The 21,179-nt window shown below is 50.5% G+C and overlaps 1 protein-coding gene across 4 annotated transcripts in view; it reads right to left on the reverse strand.

Moving 5' to 3' along the window:
- Nucleotides 1–21,179, reverse strand: part of IL6R (interleukin 6 receptor) — a 42,430-nt gene continuing 21,251 nt past the window's right edge. For 3 of the 4 annotated variants that reach the window (XM_038543225.1, XM_038543227.1, XM_038543226.1), the window contains exons 7-10: nucleotides 12,311–12,357; nucleotides 11,138–11,207; nucleotides 8,367–8,460; nucleotides 1–3,403 (exon numbers count right to left, since the gene is read on the reverse strand). In XM_038543225.1, the coding sequence (XP_038399153.1) occupies nucleotides 3,157–3,403; nucleotides 8,367–8,460; nucleotides 11,138–11,207; nucleotides 12,311–12,357 (458 nt within the window). In that variant the 3' untranslated portion in view covers nucleotides 1–3,156. Of the gene's footprint in view, nucleotides 3,404–8,366; nucleotides 8,461–11,137; nucleotides 11,208–12,310; nucleotides 12,358–16,998; nucleotides 19,958–21,179 lie in introns of those variants that run through there. The other variant, XM_038543228.1, reaches the window with a different exon arrangement.

Raw genomic sequence — 21,179 nt, forward strand, 5'->3', positions numbered from 1 at the left:
CATATTTTTAGAAATTATTTATTTCAAACATGTACAATTTTCACTTTGAATGCAAAATAGCTGATAAAAAGAGAAAAATATTGAAAAACATTATACTGACCCTTTGCCCCATATACAGACATCAGCCTTTGGTATTTGCTTTCAGGTAGTTAGGTAAAAAAATTTTTAAAAATTAAAACTATTATTTTTCTTTAAAAAAAAGGTAAAGTTGAGGTATTATATTTAACAGATGTGTGATACCCATCCAAACACAGTTTCTCTGCTAATTAACAGCCTTGCTAACGTGCTGTTCCAATCCTCTTCCTAAAGCAGACATTCATTTGAGCATATGTTCATAAAACTGGCAGCATTCCTTAATAATCAGTAAGGTTGTCATAGAAACTCCCTGGCACTGCCCCCAGGCCACCCCAAGGACACAACGCTAGCAGAACCTGCAGAGGATGCACAGGGGTGTCTGGCACAGAGCCTGAGCCAGCTGGCCTGCCTTCCAGCAATAGCCCCGCTGCCAACTGCCGCATGGGAGAGCTGGCATGACCTCGGAAGGGCCACCCATTGCCCCTGCTTCTCCAAATGAAGGCACATTTCTCACCAACTCTACCTGAAACTGGATGTCAGACTCTTCCCCAAGTGGGTCAACCTTCAGTACCTTTGATGAGGGGATATAGCTCAGCTGGGCAAGATATTCCTAAACATTCTGCAGGAAACCCACAGACATACCATGACCACGTCAAGCCTGCCCCACACGGCTCTTCTCACCAGCGGGAGGCTCCCAACATGGTTCCAGTGGCAGCTGCCACACCTCATCACGGTATCCTGCCCCTGGGATAGCAGGGGACTGGCAGAGGTTCTGTGAGCCCAGAGCCTGGCACACAGACTTCAAGGTCAAGACCTCGTCAGAGCAAAGAGCTCTCAGAGTTACCAAAAGCTTTGTAGGTCTATTCAATGCTACCCACTTGAAGTTTCAGAAACATTTCCATTAATGCTACAAGAATTACTGACCACATTAGTTGAGACCTTGACCCAGCATATTTTCAACTTTTCTCACCCAGCAAGAAGAGCTGTCATCTCAGGTCTGGCTGTGGTACAGGGGTCAGGTGAGTAACACCCCTCTCGAGGGAAACAGGTGCCCTGTAGGACATGGGGGAGGTCGGTTGAGGCATGCTCACTGACAGGGTTTCGAGATTCCAGCGCAAAGCCCAGCAGGTGCACTTGAGCACACTGAGCATGACCTACAATCCAGAGAAAAATACTTTTCCTTCATTTTCACTAGCTTATAAAGAAATAAAGGGAAAACACCCTCTCCAATACTTTAAAAAAAAAAAAAAAAGGCAGTTTCATTACAATAATAATGAAAGTAACAACAGGAGATCAGAGCAGCGCCTGCGCTATCTGTTTCATCTTCCGCCACCCCTGGGGCCTGGCTCTGGTGGCACTCTTGGAAAAGAAGAGGCTTCTCGTGCACAGTCTCATTTGTGTATTTCTCTTTAACAGCATTTTTGCTGTTCTCAAACTTTAGAGAAAAACAACAACAAACACCTGCCTCACTTCTGGCAGCATCAGGACCCAAAGTCACACACAGAACCGCCCGGCCGTGGCGCCAGAGCACACAACCGATGGGACCCAGCAAATAGTCAATAAAGCATGGCTCTCCTCCTCCTGTCGCCACCTGTCGCCACCTGTGCGCCACTGTGCTTGTTTCTCCAAAAAGACAGGCTACTAGAAAAGTCTGTGGTCTGGTGACTTCTTAGGTGGTCACAAGGCTGACTTTAGTCACCGCTTCACTCTGGGACATCCCGTGCGGTGACCACACACATCCCTGAATTGGCAAGGCCACACTCACAAGTGTGAGTAGCCACCCCACCACAGCAACACACATGGTGACATACTCGGTCAGTGCCCTAATCCTACCCAACCTGAAGCAAATTGAGGAGTCACGTAAGAGGATAACCCCAAGGGAGAGGATGGTGTGACAAGGCCTTGGACAACCTGGGGCTCAGGGGTGGACGCTGGATGCCGTGTTCACAGCTGCCAGGACGGGAACAGCGTGCCCCCAGGTTACAGAAGACACACACTATGTTTTCATGTTTCACTATGTTTTTTAAGACAAAAACAAGATGTAGAATGAAACCAGACTCTCTGCTTTAAAAGGAAAACTGTGTTTTCTCCCTTTTCACTTGACTGTTTTGTGCTAAAAAGGTTACTAAGTTTTTCCCCCCAAGTTATTCATACATTGACAGTGAGCACAGGCTCTCCCACTCTCTCAACATAAAACAACAGGTGTTTCTTTCTTTCTTTCTTTCTTTTTTTTTTAAAGCAAGTTAAAATGCATTCTTGCCAGGATCTTTTTGTCTTTTCACATTAACATCATCTTCCCTTGTTTCTTCGGCTCAACTGAAAACAAAGTCGTGGCAGCAGGAGTACAGCAGCCGCAGGCCTGGACCCCCAAGGCAGAAGCCCCCTGCAGCCAGCTCTCCTCCCTGGGAACAGGGAGGCCTGTCCCCATGACCCTCTTCCTCTTGGTCCCTCCTCCTGAAGTCCTGGGATCCCAAGAGGGGAAGTAGACTAGTGCACCTGCTTCCGGATTCAGCAAGTGCCTGGGTCACCATTCACATTCAGCAAAATGCTAATGAGGAACTAATCACAACTGCATGCCAAACCCACAGGCCCTGAGATTCTCAGCAATACCTCTGTGCTGATTCCAGGTGTGGGGAAGAAGGCAGGTGCTTCTCCCATCCTCAGACCTGGAAAGACTGAATCGTGAAAGCAGAGGTTCCACAGACAAGCTGGGAGGTGAGGCTGTGCCGGGAGCTGCCAGGGGCGTCTCAGCAGGAAACCTGCCACCTGCTGTAGGCTGCAGCTTGTGCCTCCGCAACCACCCGGCTCTGCCCACCTGAGTGTCCTGCCCCCTCTGGGCACCGGCATGGACTCCAGCTCCTTTAGGCACTTGGGAAAGGAGGGTTCCAAGACTCAATCACCTCTTCCTTCTGAACAGAGGCAGCAAGCAAACCTGTTTCAAGAAGTGAAGCACCTTGCACGAGGCCCTCCTGCACAGGCAGAGCTCCAGGCCCCACGCCCCTGAGATGAGTTGGTTTGTGCTTCATTGTTCACACAGCTCAGCAGGTCTGGCGCCCTGCTGGCCAGGCGCCACCCAGCCAGCTATCTGGGGAAGAAGTAGTCTGTATTGCTGATGTCGTAGGGGCTCTGTGGGCCCCTGGCATCCGGGTGGCTGTGCCTCGAGGTGTTGTCAGACCCAAGGCTGCTGGGGGACACTGGTGGGGAGATGAGGGGCACACGAACCGGGGTGGGCTTGGGCCTCTCAGGGACCAGCTGTCCCAGAGAATACGGCGGGTGCACGCTGGCCTTGCCTTCCTTCAGGGCATGCAGCTTCCACGTCTTCTTGAACCTTCACAGGGACACACAAACACAAATCATACACATGTTTAGTTCCCCCATGACAGACCTGCTCTGGTGGCCTAGCACTCCCGGCTTTTGGCTCAAGAGTTACAACAATTTATTCCGTCACTGGGAGGTTGGTTACACAATACCCTGAGGAACCAGGGGTATCATGGTCCGACTTAGAGATGGGGAAACTGAGGCTCGCATGGCCATAAGTGTCCTTCTATAGCCCTGGGGACTTGGTCGGTCCTATACCAGAGGCTGCCCACAGGCCCACAGGCCCACAGGCCCACAGGCCCACAGGCCCACATCACTGGCCCCAAATCCATTCGCTTAAAAAAGAGCACATATTCTTTTAGCGCGGAAGGAACTCAGGCCTCTCAGCTGGGCTGAGGTGGGCAGGGCACAGCAGCAGCAGGAAGGGCTGCCCCCCCTCCTGCTCCCAGTCCCCCAGCACTCGGCCCACTCCTGCCACCCCGCGTGGGCACCCCTGGGGCACGAGTGAGTCATCTGGCAGGAAAGTGGATGTGACACAGGAAGGAGATAAACATCTCTCTGATCACAGCTTCCTTGCCCTGCTCGGCTCTGAGCCCTCAGTCAGGGCTCAGGAACCAAGACAAGTCACTCTGCCGACCAGAGAACCATTAGCTGGCGACAGTCATCTCCTGAGATGTGTCAGGCCTGCGCTGGGGAAGCACCCCTCGCCCTGCCTCCCACTGTCACCACCAACTCCCACGCAGGCCCAGACGCTCCCCCAGTCCCTTCTCCAGGAAGGGCTTGGAGGCAGGAGGGAAGCCAAGGCCAAAAACAAGTTTTGGGGGTTTTCCTTGGGTTTCTTTTTATATCAACAGGCTATTCCTGTCGTGCTGATGATAAATCATTGATAGTTGGCTCCCAGCCCATTATCCAAATGGAATAAACAACGTGCAGAATGGGGCCGAGGGCTCCCCACCTGGCAGAGAGTACAGCAGGGGCGCTTCCCACAGCTCCGCTGGGCAGGGTCCTGGGGGTTAACACCCTCCCTCGGGACCCCAGTATAGACTGAGGGCAGGGGGCACTCTCAGACCCTCTGGCCCAGGAATCCACTTCTGGGAACAGAGCCTAAGGAAGTTCCAGAGCCGCGGGAAAAGCTTTATGCACAAAGATGTTTAGCACAGAGTTGTCTGTGAGAGCGAAACCACCACCAATAGGAGGTTGGCTGAGAGGCCTGGGTACATCCGCTTAACGGCACCTGCAGCTAAGGTGAGGGTTACAAAGAAATGAGATAATGCGAAAAAAAATGCTTATGTTATAATTGACACTAAATTTAAAAGGCAGGACTGAGAGTTCTAGATGCAAAATAATCACAGCTACATAAAAACAAGACACTGGGCCAAGGAAAGAGCCTCAGGAAACTCACCTGAACCTAAAAAATTCTTCATCTGGATTCAAACTGCAAGGGTGTGTTCACTTCGTGCAAGCTCGGGGATGTGTGTACTTTTCTGTGTGTTTGCAAGATTCTGATCACATTTGCATGTTAAAAATTAACAGTCTTTGGATAATTCATGATGTTTTTCTTTTATTTGTCACTATTTTTTTTAAGATTTTATTTATTTATTCATGAGAGACACAGAGAGATAGAGCCAGAGACATAGGCAGAGGGTAAAGCAGGCTCCATGCAGAGAACCCGATGTGGGACTCGATCCCAGAACCCCAGGATCATGACCTGACCCAAAGGCAGACACTCAACCACTGAGCCCCCCGGGTGCCCCTGTTTGTCACTATTTATCAAATCAGCATATACCACAATGAAGTCTCTGTTGACATTAGCTAACCCACAGGGAAAGCAGTGTCTGACCTCTTTTTTTCCAAAGCAAGTAACTGGATGTATAACTGAGAAAAATGAGCTTTGCTTCTTCTGAAATAGTTTGAGTGAATAAGATGATTTTGAAAAATCACTAAGGTCAGGGGCGCCTGGGTGGCTTAGTGGGTGAAGCTTCTGCCTTCAGCTCAGGTCGTGATCTCAGGGTCCTGGGGTCGAGCCCTGTGTCAGGCTCGCTGCTTATCGAAGAGTCTGCTTCTCCGTCTCCCTTTCCCTCTCCCCCTGGTCATGTTCTCTCTCAAATAAATAAATAAAATCTTAAAAAAATAATAAAAAATAAAAATCACTAAGCTCAAAGGGACTTTGGTAGCAGCCAGCCTGGGGGTGTCCACAGCTGGCTCTGCTCTGGCCTGAGAAGGGGACTGGTGGGCCAGGGACGAGGGAGGGTGGGACCCTGCTGCCAGACTTCACACCTCAGCCTCTTCCTCTATCTTACATATTGCGCTTCACAATGTTTTGCTTAAAGAAAACATTCTGCAGCCAAAACAAAATTTTAAAAACATAACAACCATCACTTCTAAACAAGTCACAGGTAGAAACCAAGACCTAGTGAGAAGTGACATAGAGAGCTGCCCGTTCACAGCCACATCTGCGGCACCAGGAGCAGCCTGTGCCCCCACCCTAGAGGTGGGGGCGTAGCTGGTTTTCAAATACTAGAATGAGGCACATAGTTAATTCACAGTGATTTAAACAGGCACGCCCGCAGGAAGTCCTCACTAAAGTGCAGGTCCATTCCAGATAAATACACAGAAAACCAATTCTCGGCTTTGAAGACCCTATTTCTCAGTGCCTCATAGCATAAACCACAGAAAGGGCCCTGGCGGGGCACAGGGCGTGGTGCAGGAGAACTACACCCCCACCTGGAGTCACAACACTGCTTCAGAAGATGCCACACCTGTTTTCAGACACATATAAGTGTCTTTTAATTATCACTAGTAATTGTGGGAAAATACTTAGGAAATACTATGCTTTGCTTGATATACAAAATAAACGTATTACATAGATAAAACGGACTGGCAGGATGTCATATCCTGCGTGTTGCAGTGTGGCCATTCCAGTGGTCACTGAGGCTCTTCCGAATTCCCAGTTTCCCCAGGTTTATATACCTTTCGACATGTGGGCTTTGGGAAAACGGGAAGCCACCAGGCTAGCAAACAAATCACTGAACACTGTCAACACGCGGCACCTGCCCCATCTGTGCCTCCAGGGGCTCTGGTTGTGTAGCAACCGGCTGGTGTCCAAGCACCATCAGCAGATTAGCAAACAAATGTTTATGAAAAACAGGGTCGGTTCCCAACCTAAAGCTTCTCTTTCGATGGTTCAGAGCACACCAAGATGGCGCTGCTTGTTAAGGAAGCCACTGGCCAACACAGGATGGAAGGGACTAGCTGGGCACCTCTCTTAGCTGACGGCCGTTAGTCTGGTGGGCAGGAACTCTTGGGACATGGGTTCTAGTCCTGGCTCCACTAGTAATAAGCTTGTGTCCTTGGGCGAGTCATCTCACCTCTCAAAGCTTTTCCTCATCTGTCAAATTAAAGAATTGGACTACCTGACCTGTAAGGCCCTATCCAAAGAGCATGAGCTTTGGGCTGGGGTCTTGGCTTTCTCGGCACCAGCTGTCATGACCTCGGCTCTTCCAGCTCCCATCTCCTCATCTGCCAAGTGGAAACCCTGACAGTTACTCTATAGGGTCTGTGGTGGCTTATAAGAAAGGTCCTTGGAAGCCCAGACAAGAAAGAGAAACAACATAGAAGTAGGTGCTGGAAGGGGGACCACGAATCCCTCCAAAGGCAGGAGGAAGACCCCAGAATGCCAGCACAGCCCCCCTCTGGTCCAGAGGTGTACGAGACCGCAAGCACTCAGCCCCTCCAAGGACCAACCTCCACACACTTGGAGGCTTATCTTCTGTACACCCTCAGACAGCTTGCTCACCACTACACTGGGACAACAGAGTGGACACAACCCTGGACACAGTTTGAGATGTCACCTTGCCAATCTTCCAACCCAGATAACTTGAGTGGCAAAGCTGTGGCTCAGAGTCTCCATGGGGATCCCATGTATGTGGAAATCTAACCCTCCCTTCCCAGACACCCCAAAACCTCCCCTCACAGTCACTGGTGAGAACCCCTGAAAGCCACGCATGAGGCAAGAGAAGGAGGGACAAGTCTGAAGTTCCTCCTGCGCTCGGGCAATTGTCGCTGTGAGCTGCCATCTGAGCCAAGACCCAACCTAACCTCCCCAGATCTTCAGCATGTGCAAAATTGCTCGTTCCTGTGCTCCAATCATGAACTCTGGAAGGTTCCTTACTGCCCACATAGGAGGAATACTGTTGGCTGACTCTGCAAGCTAGGGAATAGTGACCAAACCAATGGTGCCCAGCTGGAGAGATGGAGACGTGGGCACAGCACCAATGCAGCCCAAGTGTCTCTCCACCTTCAGCAGGACTGAGCACTGACAGGGCCCCTCTAGGTCAGCTGGTTTTGAGATACAGAATATTCCCAGGGGGTCTGGCCAGGCACTCAGACTTGCCAGGCACTCAGACTTTCATGGTGCTTCTCATGTGGCCCTGCCACCACTCTGGTCTATGACTTTTGGAGGATAGGTGAGGTCTTATCACCTACAGCCCCTCAAGCCTAAGGAGCTCCCTCCATATGGGACACACGCCCTCCCCCTCTAGGTCTGTCAAGCAGGCTTTCTGGCCCCTCTGGGTCTGCACAATTTTTCAACATCCGAATTCCAGGGGGCCCATCACAGCATCCTCCCCACCCCACCTCCCACACTGGCAGGGATCAGAATTGTCTACAAACACATCTGCCTGCGGTTTTCACAGGCACCTTGACCTCCATGGTCCCAAACTAGAATCACTGCCCTACCTGGTGGTCTCCCCTGCACCCAGCATCTCCGAGATAGTAACAACACTGCCATCTATACAATTGCCGAGGCCAGAGTCTTGAGGGTCACCCTGGACGTTCCCCCATCTTTCCTTCTCCTCATCTAATCTGTCATCCAATCTTGTCAGTTCCTCCTCTAAAACAGAATCCAAATCAGGTCACACCAGCCAGATAAGGGGCAGAAGGCCACCCCTGGCCACCGCCAGGACCTCACTTACCTGAGGACAATGCCGACACACAGGAGTGTCCCGAAGGCCAGGCTTCCTCCGGCCACCAGGAAGGTGGGCAGCGGTGCTGAAGAAGAATCTTGCACTAGAAGAAAGAAGACAAGGAGGAGGAGAAGGAGCAGAAGGAAGAGGAAGAGAAAACCACTCAGCTGCCTCAAAGGAATGTCAGCCCTAGAGGAGGAATTGGCTCTGTGGACCAACAGGCCATCGGAGGAGCTGGCCCCCCGCAAATCTGACCTCAGGCTCCCACCACATGACAGGAGAGACACCTGAAGCTCAGAGCCACTTGTCAGAGCAGCCTTTCTGGCGGCGTCCAGCCTGTCCCCACAGGGCACAGGGGGTGCAGGACACCAGGGCTTCACAGACTTCATCGACAGCAGCTCCACCAAGGATGCCATCAGAGTTCAGACAGGTTACATCAAGTTTCCTCCACAGGACATCGTGCCTTCTTGGTCACCCCACTCAGTGCTCAAGCCCCAGGAGTGAATTCCCTGAAAGCCGGGACCCCCTGTGTCTTTTCTGCTCTAATGCTCCTAGCTGCTCACATGGAGCCCAGTGCAAAGCAGGCTCTCCACAAATATCACCAAATAGACGAAGGAACAATTGGCTTCACAAGCAGCCATGTCCATCCATGGAGAGGCCTTTCCCACAGCTGACAGAGAGGCTCTGGGTGGCACACCGGCCACTCCAGAGAGGCCATCATGCTCCCTTGCCAGCACTGCACACACTTGCAGGCTCGAGGACTCAGGATTCTAGCTCGTCTGCCCACGTGGCATCCACTGCGGATGCTGGTGCCACCTGACAGTCACCACTTCCAGGGCCCACGGGATGTAGCTTTCAGAAGTCCAGACTGGGCCCAGGCTGCAAGGACAGCTTTCTCCCATCATAGCCTGCATCTCTTGGCAGAGACAGTGGTTTAACAGAGGCCGTGGGATTGGCTTCCTCATTGACGGATACTTCACCATCTTCGGTATTTGTTCCTTTCTCCCTTCAACAAATACTTAGGGACTAGTTACCACCATGTGTCAGAATTTGTTCCAATGTCTAAGCCTTGGGGATACAGGATGACAGAAAACTCCTGCCTTCAAGGAGCTTACTTTTTTTTTTTTTTTTTTAAGTAGGCTCCATGCACAGTGTGGAACCTTATGTGGGGCTTGAACTCATGACTCTGAGATCCATATCTAGGCTGAGACCAAGACTTGGATGCTTTATCCACTGACCCACCCAGGTGCCCCCCTGGATCTTACATTCTAATCAAGGGAGAGACAAACAAATGAACATGAAATATTACCTCAGTAATGACAGGGCAATGATGAAAAGTAAAGCATGGGAAGAAGAGAGTGACGGGGGGCTCTGTCAGACAGTGTGGCCAGGACAGGACTCCCTGACAAGGGAGTGTCTAAGCAGAGACCTGGATGTACAAAGCACCTGGCCAACTGGAGGTTGGAGGAAGAGCATGCAGTATGTGCAAAGGCCCTGAGGTAGAGCAAGGAAGGCAGAGTGAGTGACAGGGAGAATGCGGTAGGCAAAGTCTAAAGCTCTGACCCCACAGAGAACAGAGCTTGGATTTGTGGTTTCAGTCACTTTGGCTGCTGGTGGGAAAAGCATCTGCTGGGTGTTAACAGGAAAAGCCAAGAGACCAGTAGGTAGCTGCTAACGTCCTGCAGGAGGAGAGGCCATAGAGGAGGGCCCAGGAACTGGTGGGGGAGGTGGTGAGAAGTGGTAGCTCCCAGATGTGTCTGGGGAATAACAGGGCCTGCTGACCCCCAGCTTCTGCAACCCAGAGAATGAGCTGCCAATCACCAGGATGAGGAAGACATGAGAAAGGAGAGGAGGCATGAGGTGCTGTTTCAGATTTCCAGCGAGCACGATACCAAGTGCACACATCAACCAGACGGCTGCATACATGAATCTGGGTCATGAATTTGGGAGTCATCAGCCCACAGATGGCCTCTACGGAGACGGGGCTGGATGAGCTCAGCCCCCCGAGGGCCCCTCCCCTACAGCAGCCCTGGAGCTGCGCCCTTGCTTCCACCTCCCCATACCCTCTAGGGGGACACACCCCCTGAGGTCTCTAAAGTCCACCTTGCTCTATCTAGGCCTCTGTTTTGGCCCATCTCCCTGGCTGCCCTCTTTGAGCCTGACCTCAGAGCAGACCCTGGAGATCAGGGGTGCGGGGTTGCTGAGCAGATCTGAACCTCAGTCTGTTAGCAGGTGCTACCTAGCGTGCTCTGCCAAGGCTCACAACTGGGACAGTGCAGCATGGACATCAGGTGGGGCCAGAAATCTGCCCAGGGAAGGGTGGTGAGCCAAGGGCTTCCTCAGAAAGCCAAGAGCTGTCAGAGGAAGCTGCTCCAGGGCTGAAGCTCCGGAGTCGGAGCTCTGGGAATCCCACACATATAGGACCCCTGATTTTTCTTGATGCTTTGCTGGTCTTGTAGGTGTAGGAAAGCTAAGCGCTGAAATCAGGTGTGCCCCCAAGTAATGGTATCCCCCAACACGGCTTCCATTTCAGACTCTGGCAATATTGTTTGTGGCACATGTATTTGTGTTCTGGGCCACCCTTCTCATGGTTCCCTCTAACATATTTCCACTAACAACATCAGACTTGAACATCCAGAGTAGTAACAGAACATTTCTGCCAATGCTCCTTGTCTTCTACAGACTGGCCTCCTGGCAACATTTCCAAGTAAGAAAGGGGTTTTCTGCGGAGAAGACTTTTGTGCCCCTGAGACCACTGGAAAAAAACACCCAGTCCTTACCTGGGAGGCTGGTTGCATTTGCAATATCTTTAGAAATATTATTTTTATTGTCTTCATTAGTGGTCGGTGCCTAAAAGAGAGATTCCCCCGGTAAGTTGGTGTCTGCAGATTCCACCTTCAGCCCCAGCTCGGCACCCACTCTGAAGCAAGCTTTCTATCTCAGCGACCTCTCCATTTCTGGCTTCTTGCCTCAACATCTCGACCACTCTGTGTGTTATCTGTATCTACACCCTATCTACTCAAGGTGGGATTTCTTCCCATCTACCTCTCCAGCATGAGCTTGGGGCACAGCACCTTCTCCAGAAAAGCTTCCCGACAGACTGGCTACAACAGCACCATTCCCCAGGTCCCACACCAGGGTACAGGTGCCCCATCTCCTGGGAAAACCACAGACTAGAATCCTGGACCCAACACTTATTGGCTCTGTGACCTTGAACAGACTTTGTAACCCATGTAGGAGTGTTTTCCTCCCTCCCAGGCACAGCCATCCTGGCTTTGCACCTCAGTTAGCATAATGATTGAACAAGATTGCAGGTGCAAGGCTCAGGGCAGAGCACGGCTGGGCCGGTCCTCAGCCAGCAGCCATCCCCATACCCGGGCTTGGTCAGGAGTCCTCTGGCCACACAGCACAAGTGTCCCTCGGAGCCACTTCTGCTGGGGGCTGCACAGCCCTGCGGCAGGTATGAGTAAGGTGCAAGGCCTAGGTTGCTTCCCTGGGCCGTCAAGCTCCAGGGAGAGCTGAGCCTCCCAGCTTAGCTGGTCCTTAGGGAATTGAGGACTACAGGAGGACACACAGTTGGATGGGAAACTGGATTACACAAAGACCTATTAAGCAGCTTCAGAGGTAATCCTCTTTCCAGAAAATTATGACACCAGGAGCCATAGAGGAAAGGCTCGGATAAACTGAATCTGAGCCACAGGCTAGGTAATCCATGGCACCCACCAGTCAGAGATGAGACGGCAGCCGTGAGCCAGGCCAGCACCACTCCACATGCCACAGGGGCCACAACAGGCCCGGGATGACGGCTCTTACCCTAGTTCACAGGGGCTTGAAGAGGGTGGGCAACGCCACAGCCACGTGTCCAGTACGTGGCAGAGCTGGGATCTAGGGCCAGCCCACCTCCCCCACCCCTAGATGCTGATACCTGACCCCTGACAAGGGCGGGAGCTCACCTGAGTGGAGTGGGGCAGCTCAGTCTCGGCTGCAGGGCTCCTGGATTCTGTGGGGGGAGAGTCTCTATTAATGAATGATTCATGGACCCTGATGGGCTTCAGAAGCAGAGAAAAGCTCATTGCCAAGTTATTTAAACGAGCCTGAGGTTAGACAACCAGATAGCCAACCCTAAAGGATCAGTTTTATAAATGAGGTTATACCCCTATGTTGCAATAGTTTTTAAAAATAAATTAGAAAAGGGGTCCCTGGGTAGCCCAGTTGGTTGAGGGTCCCACTCTTGGGTTCCGCTCAGGTCGTGATCTCAGAGTGGTGAGATGGAGCCCCATGTCGGACTCTGTTCAGCATGGAGCCTGCTGGAGATTCTCTCTCCCTCTCCCTCTGCCTGTTCCCCTACTCACGTTCTCGCAAATAAAAAAATAAATAAAATATTTAAAATTAGATAAATTAGAAATATATTGAGAATATAATGTTGTATGAAAAACCCAAGACAAGGAAAGGCTTAATCTGACCCAAAGTCCCTAAAGAATAGTATTTATATCATAATTTATCCTGTATGATATTATACATCATAACATGTTCACACACAAGAGGAAAAAAACACAAGGACACATCACCAGATATAAGCACTATTAACATCTTAATATTCTTCTACTACTGTTTTTGCAATAAAAAATATTTAAACAAGTTCTCATCCCTCTGGGTGGGTTTGATAGGCTTGGCCTGAGAAGGCATGTGGTTCGGGCACACATGCAGGCCCCTCCCCTCCTGGGAACAGTATTTCTGTATTTCTGCAGAAACCGCAAGCCCCTCCCCCGCACCCCCACCCCAGCAGCAGCAGGTCAAGCATCCAAGCAAGAGCAGGAAGGCGAGGCCAGCTCTGAGGCCAACGCAGGCCCAGGGGACCAGGAGCTGAACTGTGACAGGCAATGGGTGGAATGCACTGGATTTTAAAATATTTTCTTTTCAGTCTATCATTTTTCCATCAAGAAATTTAAAATACCACAGAAATGGTTTACACAAAGATGTGGAGCCTCCCTGAAGCAGGAGGACAATAAGGGGACAGAAGACCAGGTGACCCTGCCCCTCCCAGGAGAGAACCTCCAGCAGGACAGTGTCGTCCCCAGGACAGAGGCAAGCACACACAAGCAGCCCTGTAGCAGACCCCAGGGCCTGCGCACCTCCCTTGGTATAGAGGACACAGAGCCCCAACGTCCCAACCACACAGCACGTCAGCCCACAGTCAGTCCGGGGTAAACGGGAAGGCCCGTCTCCATTCGTTGCTACTCGCCCAACCCAGCGCAGGCTCAGTGGGGTGATGGAAGGAGCAGCAAGAGAGTATAGGCACGATGAAGGTCAGGGGCAGCCCTACACGGGGCTGCTGTCTACTCTCCCCTCTCAGCTCCAATGCCCCACATGGCATGTCGTCCGGAGAAGGATGTTTCACTGCTGCGGCTTAGATTTCTGGGTGTAAAGTGGGGATTTTATCTCAAATAACCCAGAATGAATACAATTTTTCTAATGCATAATAACTCTTACATAACAAGACTCTTTCAAAACTCCCTGAATGACCACGAGGACACTAGATTCAGACCAGTTGGTCCCCAGAGATGAACGTAAACAACTTTTGTATTGTTACAAATAATCATCATTTCCATTTCACAGAAAAGAATGCGGGGCTCGGGGAAGTACTTGTTACCACAAGTAACACGTCACCCACACTGTGTGCGGTCTCGGCACACCTGCTCCAGGTCTCACCTGCCCGTGCTTCTGTCGACGGCCCACCCCTGGGGTGCCCTGGGAAGCGGGCACGCCTCTTTCAGTTTTACAAAGACACGAGGCTCAGAAAGGCGTGATCAAAGTCAGGGAACACATGTTTTTTTCTGTTCAGGCAAAAGTATTTTATATTTCTAACTCCCACATTCATTGAGCACTTACTATGTGCCAATCTCCCCACTTCACGTAAATCAATTTGTTTGGTCTCCACAACAAAATTGTGAGGAAGTATCATTATTTTCCCCCACTTTACAGATGGGGAAACTGAGGCACCAGGAGGTTTAATAACTTGCCGAAAGTTTTGTAAGAAACAAGTGGCAAATCTTTCTGGCTCTAAAAATGAACTTTTTTTTTTTTAAGATTTATTTATTTATTTGAGAAAGAGATGGAGGGAAGGAGGGAGGGGTAGAAGGAGAACTCCAGCAGACTCTGCGCTGAGCGCAAAGCCCAACGACCTCACAACCCTGAGATAATGACCTGAGCTGAAATGAAGAGTTGAATGCTTATCTGACTGTGCCATCCAGGCACCCTTGGACTTTTTTTGTTTGTTTGCTTATTTTAAAACCATCTCAAAAAAAAAAAAAAAAAAAACACATCTCCAGGGCAGCCCTGGTGGCTCAGCGGTTTAGCACTGCCTTCAGCCCAGGGTCTGATCCTGGAGACCCAGGATCGAGTCCCACGTCGGGCTCCCTGCATGGAGCCTGCTTCTCCCTCTGCCTGTGTCTCTACCTCCCTCTCTCTCTCTGTATCTCTCATTAATAAATATATTTTTTTAAATCAAAAAAATCTCCAGATTGAACATTCCTTATCTTTAGGAAAAAAGTAGGAGCTGAGGTAGAAAACAGACGAGTTTCCTCTTCTTCCTAAAACATCTCCCTGGATTTGGAGAGCCTTTAAAGACCCCTGATGCCTGGTCCATCCCAAGATGCTGAGGCCATAGGTCCCAAATGACCTGAACAGATGACACTGAACACAGCTGAGTTCGGGAAATCCTGGATCCAATGGCTATCTATGGTCACTCCTGGTGGACGGCTGCACCCAACCTTCATTAGTGCCACATACCCTCTTGCTTTTTTTTTTTTTTTTTTTACTTTTTAAATCATCTTTCTGAAAAACTGTGTAGTCAGTAAAATTTCAGTTATGGAAAACTACTTAGAAAAGACTAATAGAAACATTAACTGTAGTTGCTACTGTATATCTTCCTTCCATGAATGTTTCCAAGATTAGAGGACATACTTTCATATTCATAACAAAATGAGTGAATGATAAGAGACAATGGGGCCAGGACGCCTAGGTGGCTCAGCGGTTGAGCATCTGCCTTTGGCTCAGAGCATGATCCCGGGATCCATTATCGAGTCCTGCATCAGGCTCCCTGCATGGAGCCTGCTTCGCCCTCTGCCTCTCTCTCTCTCTGTGTTTCTCATGAATAAATAAATAAAATCTTAAAAAGAGAGAGAGAGAGAGAGAGAGAGAGAGATAATGGGGCCCCTGGGTGGCTCTGTCAGTGAAGCATCTGCCTTCAGCTCAGGTCATGAGTCCTGGGTCCTGGGATGGAGTCCTGTGTGGGGCTCCCTGCTCAGTGGGGAGTCTGCTTCTCCCTCTGCTCCTCCCTCTGCTCACACACTCTCTCAAATAAATAAAAAATAAATAAATAAATAAAATCTTTTAAAAAAAAGATTGAAAGAGCACATGTGAAGTATTTTTTTCCCACATGAGTTTTTTTTTTAAGATTTTATTTATTTATTCATGAGAGACAGAGAGAGAGAGGCAGAGACATAGGCAGAGGGAGAAGCAGGCTCCATTCAGGAAGCCTGATGTAGGACTTAATCCCAGGCCTCTAGGATCATGCCCTGAGCCCAAAGCAGACACTCAACCACTGAGTCACCCATGCATCCCTCCCACATGAGTTTTTAAAACAAGAAACTCATTTCTATCAACTTGAAGATTGGTTTGAGTTCACTTCCTTGGGTCTTAGAATGGAGAAATCGAATATAAAAGATGACAGAGGCCTTTGTGACAGATAAGTAATCTTGTTCACGACACTGAACCTCTCCTAGACATTGTTTCTTCATTTCCGAGCAGGGCGGATGGCTTCCTCTCAGACATACATATGCTGAAAGTAGCACCTGCCTGGCACACAATATTTGCTTAAACACTGATCTGACTCTCAAAATTAGGAACACAGAACATCACAAGCCCAGGGATGAGATGCCCAGCATGATGACCACAGTTAATAATACTGCATTGCATATTTGTGTGTTTTTAAATATTATATTCATTTATTCATGGGACACACACACACACACACACACATAGAGAGAGAGAGAGAGAGAGAGAGAGAGAGGCAGGGACACAGGCAGAGGGAGAAGCAGGCTCCACGCCAGGAGCCCAATGTGAGACTCGATCCTGGGACTCCAGGATCACGTCCTGGGCCGAAGACAGGTGCCAAACCACTGAGCCACCCAGGGATCCCCCTGCATTGCATATTTGAAAATTGCTAAAAGAGTGGACCTTAAAAGTTTTCATCAGAAGAAAAAGAAATTTGTGGGACATCTGGGTGGCTCAGCAGTTGAGCATCTGCCTTTGGCTCAGGGCGTGATCCTGGTTCAGGAATTGAGTCCCACATCGGGCTCCCTGCATGGAGCCTGCTTCTCCCTCTGCCTGTGTCTCTGCCTCTCTCTCTGTGTTTTTCATGAATATATAAATAAAATCTTTAAAAAAGAAATTTGTGACCATGTGAAGCAACAAATGCTGAGCAGACAATGTAATCGATCACCACTCAGCAACATAAACAAATATCAAATCATTAAGTTGTATACCTGAAACTAACATGATGTTATATGTTGATTATATCCCAATATAAGTAAAAAAAATATTGGGGGGGGGGCGTTGGACAGAGAACAGAAAACATATTTTTCTTTTTATTTTATTTTATTTTATTTTATTTTATTTATTTTTATTTTTTTAGAAAACATATTTTTCTAACCAGGTGTGTTTAAATTGCGTATCATGAACAATTAAGGGTAGAGCTCAGGGGCAGGAGCACAGAGAGGGAAAGAGGAGTGAGCCAAGAATAAAAAGCAGGAAAAAAAGAAAAGGAGGCCAAGGGTGGTGGCAGAGAGATGAGAGGACAGGAAGGAGGGACCCAGTGCAGGACCAGGCAGGGGGCCAGGCAGCTTCCTGCAGGGTCTCCCCCTCCAGGCTCATTTGCTGCTTCACACTTGCAAATCACCCACCAGAAAGTCAATCACTGCTCCTCCCTTCGTGCAAAACACCAAACCCGCAGGGAGGAGCTGCCAGTCTCCTGGGGAGTCAGTCACCTCCGTCCTGCCCCAAGCACCCTGGGGTGGTCTGCACAGAAGTCCGCTGGTTGGGGGCCGAGGGGAAAACTGCCCAGAAGCAGCAGGACACCCACACGGCCTCCTTCCCCTCGCATAGGGAATGACCATAACCGTAAAGGGAATAGCTACTTTTTACCTAACTGTTTATGTCCTTACTTAGCAAAATTTTAAGTTGGCAATCTTATATGGTGCCCAAGATGACGGAATCCCAGGGTCCAGGACATGCGAGCTGGGCAGCCTGGTACACGGGCGACTGTGGCCCCCGGGCCGAGAGAGAGAGAGAGAGAGAGAGAGAGAGAGAGAGAGAGAGAGAGAGAGTGTGTGTGTGTGTGTGTGTGTGTGTGTGTATACACGCGCACACGCGCACACGCGCACACGAGGCAGGCCAGGCTGGAAGTGCGAGGCAGGCCAGGCTGGAAGTGCGTGCACATGTGGGGCCAGGCCGGGTTCAGGCCCGAGGGAGGGTGGGGAGCGAGGGCCTGGGTGTGAGGAGAGAGCCCATTAGGTTAGCTGAGCGCAGGGGGCACAGTCTCTCCAGAAATGCGTGCCCAGGGGCTCTTCCCCCAGAGACAGAAGGAGGGGGCAGAGGGTCTGAGCTCAGGGCACCCTGAGGCCCCTTGGTGCTACGTGTTTCCTGAGCACTGGGGAGCCGCCCTTGAGGGGGTCATGGGGTTTGCAAGCAGAGAGACATAACCCGCTGTCCTCATGGGCTTCCCAGGTACCCTGCCCCCACGCTCTCTTTGCAGAGGGGCCCTGGGGGCCCGAGGCTCATTCAACATCACTGTGTCAGAGCTGCGGGAGAAGTGTGGAGAACACCCTCCCATGGTGAGCAGGGCTGACTGGCTGCCTGCCCAGGGACCCCTCCTTCCAGCCAGACGTCGGGGGCACAGCTCCATGCGTCATGGCTGCAGGTGCCGTCAGGGGTGACTGGGCCCTACTGGCTGGAGTGCCCCCCAACGCAAGCAGTATGGCTCGGGGAGCAGCCCCCATGTTCCCTCCACCTGCCACCCTCTACCCGACCCTCAGGTGGACTTTCCAAGGTCTGCCTGCACCTGCCCTGCCACTCTCACACCTATTCTCCAGCCTCACCCAAAGCCCCCTTCCCACCTGACATACAGCCAGCCTATAATCTCCTTCTCTCCGGGGACACTCCCACACACCCTCTACCACACGACACAAAAACCTCCTCCATGAAGCTTTTCCTACTGTCTCCATGTGCCCCACAACATGCCAACACCACACTCGGGGAAACATCACACGCACACATGCCCTTTCCACTAGCAGCTGTAGGCCAGTATCCAGGGTAGGGATCCTGGGGTACCCACAGCCCCCTTCCTGTCAGCTCAGGAACCAACCAACACCACATCGCAACTGCCAATTCCTCCAACTGCGTATGCATCACTTTCTGGAGGATGTTTTCTCTTTGCGCTTATAAAAACTTTGCAAGGTCTCAATACTGTCCATCGTGGCAGCTGCCCTTGGTGGGGGACACAAAAGTCACTGGAGTTAATCACCTCTAGCCTCCAGTGTGTCAGGGAAAGGGGACAGCACATGCCCAGCCCAGAGTCCCTGGAGGAGAGCCCTCCGCACGTCAGCCCACGCTGCACCCAGGATGCCAGGGGCAACACGTGTGGAAGATACTGCAGAGTGCACACACTGGCTGGCCCCCACCCAGGGGAGTCTGACAGAGGTGCACCAGGACATATGTGAAAAGTCAATCAGGTAAAGTACTTCTTCAATAAAAATGGCCAGATCTGGTTTTAAAAATAAACTCTCCAAAGGGAGCAAGACTGGGAGCATCCCCACTTCACACATGACAGGGCTAAGGCTCTGAGAGGCTATACAACTGGACTCCTAGGGCCAGTGTGCTCCCCACAACCTCCGTGTCCCCCAGGGATCACCACCTCCACACTGAGGCAGGGAGGCAGTGGCAGCCTGCATCTTCAGGTCCTGGGGGTTGGGAAGCCCACTGATGCCCCAAACATCAAGGAACTGCTACTGTCTGTAAAACACACTGAACCTCACTCTCCAGAAGTGCTCCCCAATCACTTGCTTCAGCCACCAAAGTGCCTCTGGCTCCGCCCTCAGCAGTGGAGGAACAACTGGTTTCTCTCTTGGGCATATTTACCACTGGCTTTGAAGACCCACCAAAACCACACATGGACAGGATAGGGTCTCAAACACATCAGCTGCTTATAGGAGAAGCAGCTAAGTGTCCTGTCCAAGTGTTCACTGTCACTCCAGCAAGGCACAGAAGCTCAAGAATCAGAGACTGTGCCCTGTGCAGGCCAGGTGGCTGCAGCTCCACCACCTTCCACAAATGAGACCAAGTTCAGAGGACGGTAGCCAGACAGGGAAGGAGCCCAGAGGCCATCCTGGACAACAGCCTGGGAAGAGAAACCCAAGCAGACGCAGGTACTTTGGCCATCCCAGAGGACTTCCAAACAGTAGACCAGCAGACTTGTCTCCGGTTACCCCAGAGGACAGGGTTGGGTTCACAGGACAAAGAACTTTCTTCTTGAACAGACATTTCTGCAAGGAAGATACACAAATGCACAGAAGCACATAAAAAGGGATCCCTGGGTGGCGCAGCGGTTTGGCGCCTGCCTTTGGCCCAGGGCGCGATCCTGGAGACCCGGGATCGAATCCCACGTCGGGCTCCCCGTGCATGGAGCCTGCTTCTCCCTCTGCCTGTGTCTCTGCCTCTCTCTCTCTCTGTGACTATCATAAATAAAAAAAAATAAAATAAATAAAAAAAAAAGAAGCACATAAAAAAATGTTCCACATCTCTATTTGTTATGGAAATGTGAGTCAACTGCCACAATACCACTTCACACCCAGTAGGATGGCTATTACCAAAAACAAACAAAAAACAAAATCACAAGTGTTGAGTATGCAAAGAAACTGGAACCCTGGGCATTGCTGACAAGAATGTAAAATGGCACAGCCACCGTGGAAAACAGTGCAGTGGTTCCTCCAAAAATTAAAAACAGAACTACTGTACAATGTAGCAGTTCCACTTCTGGGTGTTTACACAAAAGAACTGAAAGCTGGGACCCAAACAGATATGCACACAGCGACATTCACTGCAGCATCCTCCATGGCCACTAAGAGGTGGACACAACCCAAGTGTCTGTCCACAGGCAAATGGATAAGCAAAATGTGGCCCAGTCACATAACAAATAGTGGTCAGCCTTCAAGAGGACAGAAGCTTTGACATGAGCTGCAGCACGGATGAAGCTCGAGGGCATCATGCTACGAGAAACACACCAGTCCCTAAAAAAGACAGATCCTACTTGATAGCACTTCCACACTTTCCTCCTCCACAAGGAGGAAACCCACAGAGTAGGTGGCGGTCCCCAGGGCTGGGGGGCTCGAGTTTAATGGGGACAAAGGTTCAAGATGAAGAGTCCCAGGAGTGGGTGCTGGATAGCTGCACTAAAGTGCTAATACACCTAATGCCACTGAACATACACTTAAGGATGGTTACAATGGTATTTTACCACAATTAGGCATTTTAAAAAAGAAAGGACTTTCTAACAAAACAGGGTTTCTTAAAGCTTTTTGTGACCTTCTAAATGCAGTGGTTGGGATACAAGGTAAACAGGTCAGCCTGTATCTGGAACATTTTCTCTGCACAACATTGTAAATAACTGTCTCCCCTCGCACAGGCTGCCAAGGCCACAGTCACACAATGAGCATGTTTTGGCTCAAAGTGTATACAAATCAAAGAAAATCATGGACAGGTCAACAC

The sequence above is a fragment of the Canis lupus genome, chromosome 7 (genome assembly GCF_011100685.1).
Source record: "Canis lupus familiaris isolate Mischka breed German Shepherd chromosome 7, alternate assembly UU_Cfam_GSD_1.0, whole genome shotgun sequence".
Lineage (NCBI taxonomy): Eukaryota > Metazoa > Chordata > Mammalia > Carnivora > Canidae > Canis > Canis lupus.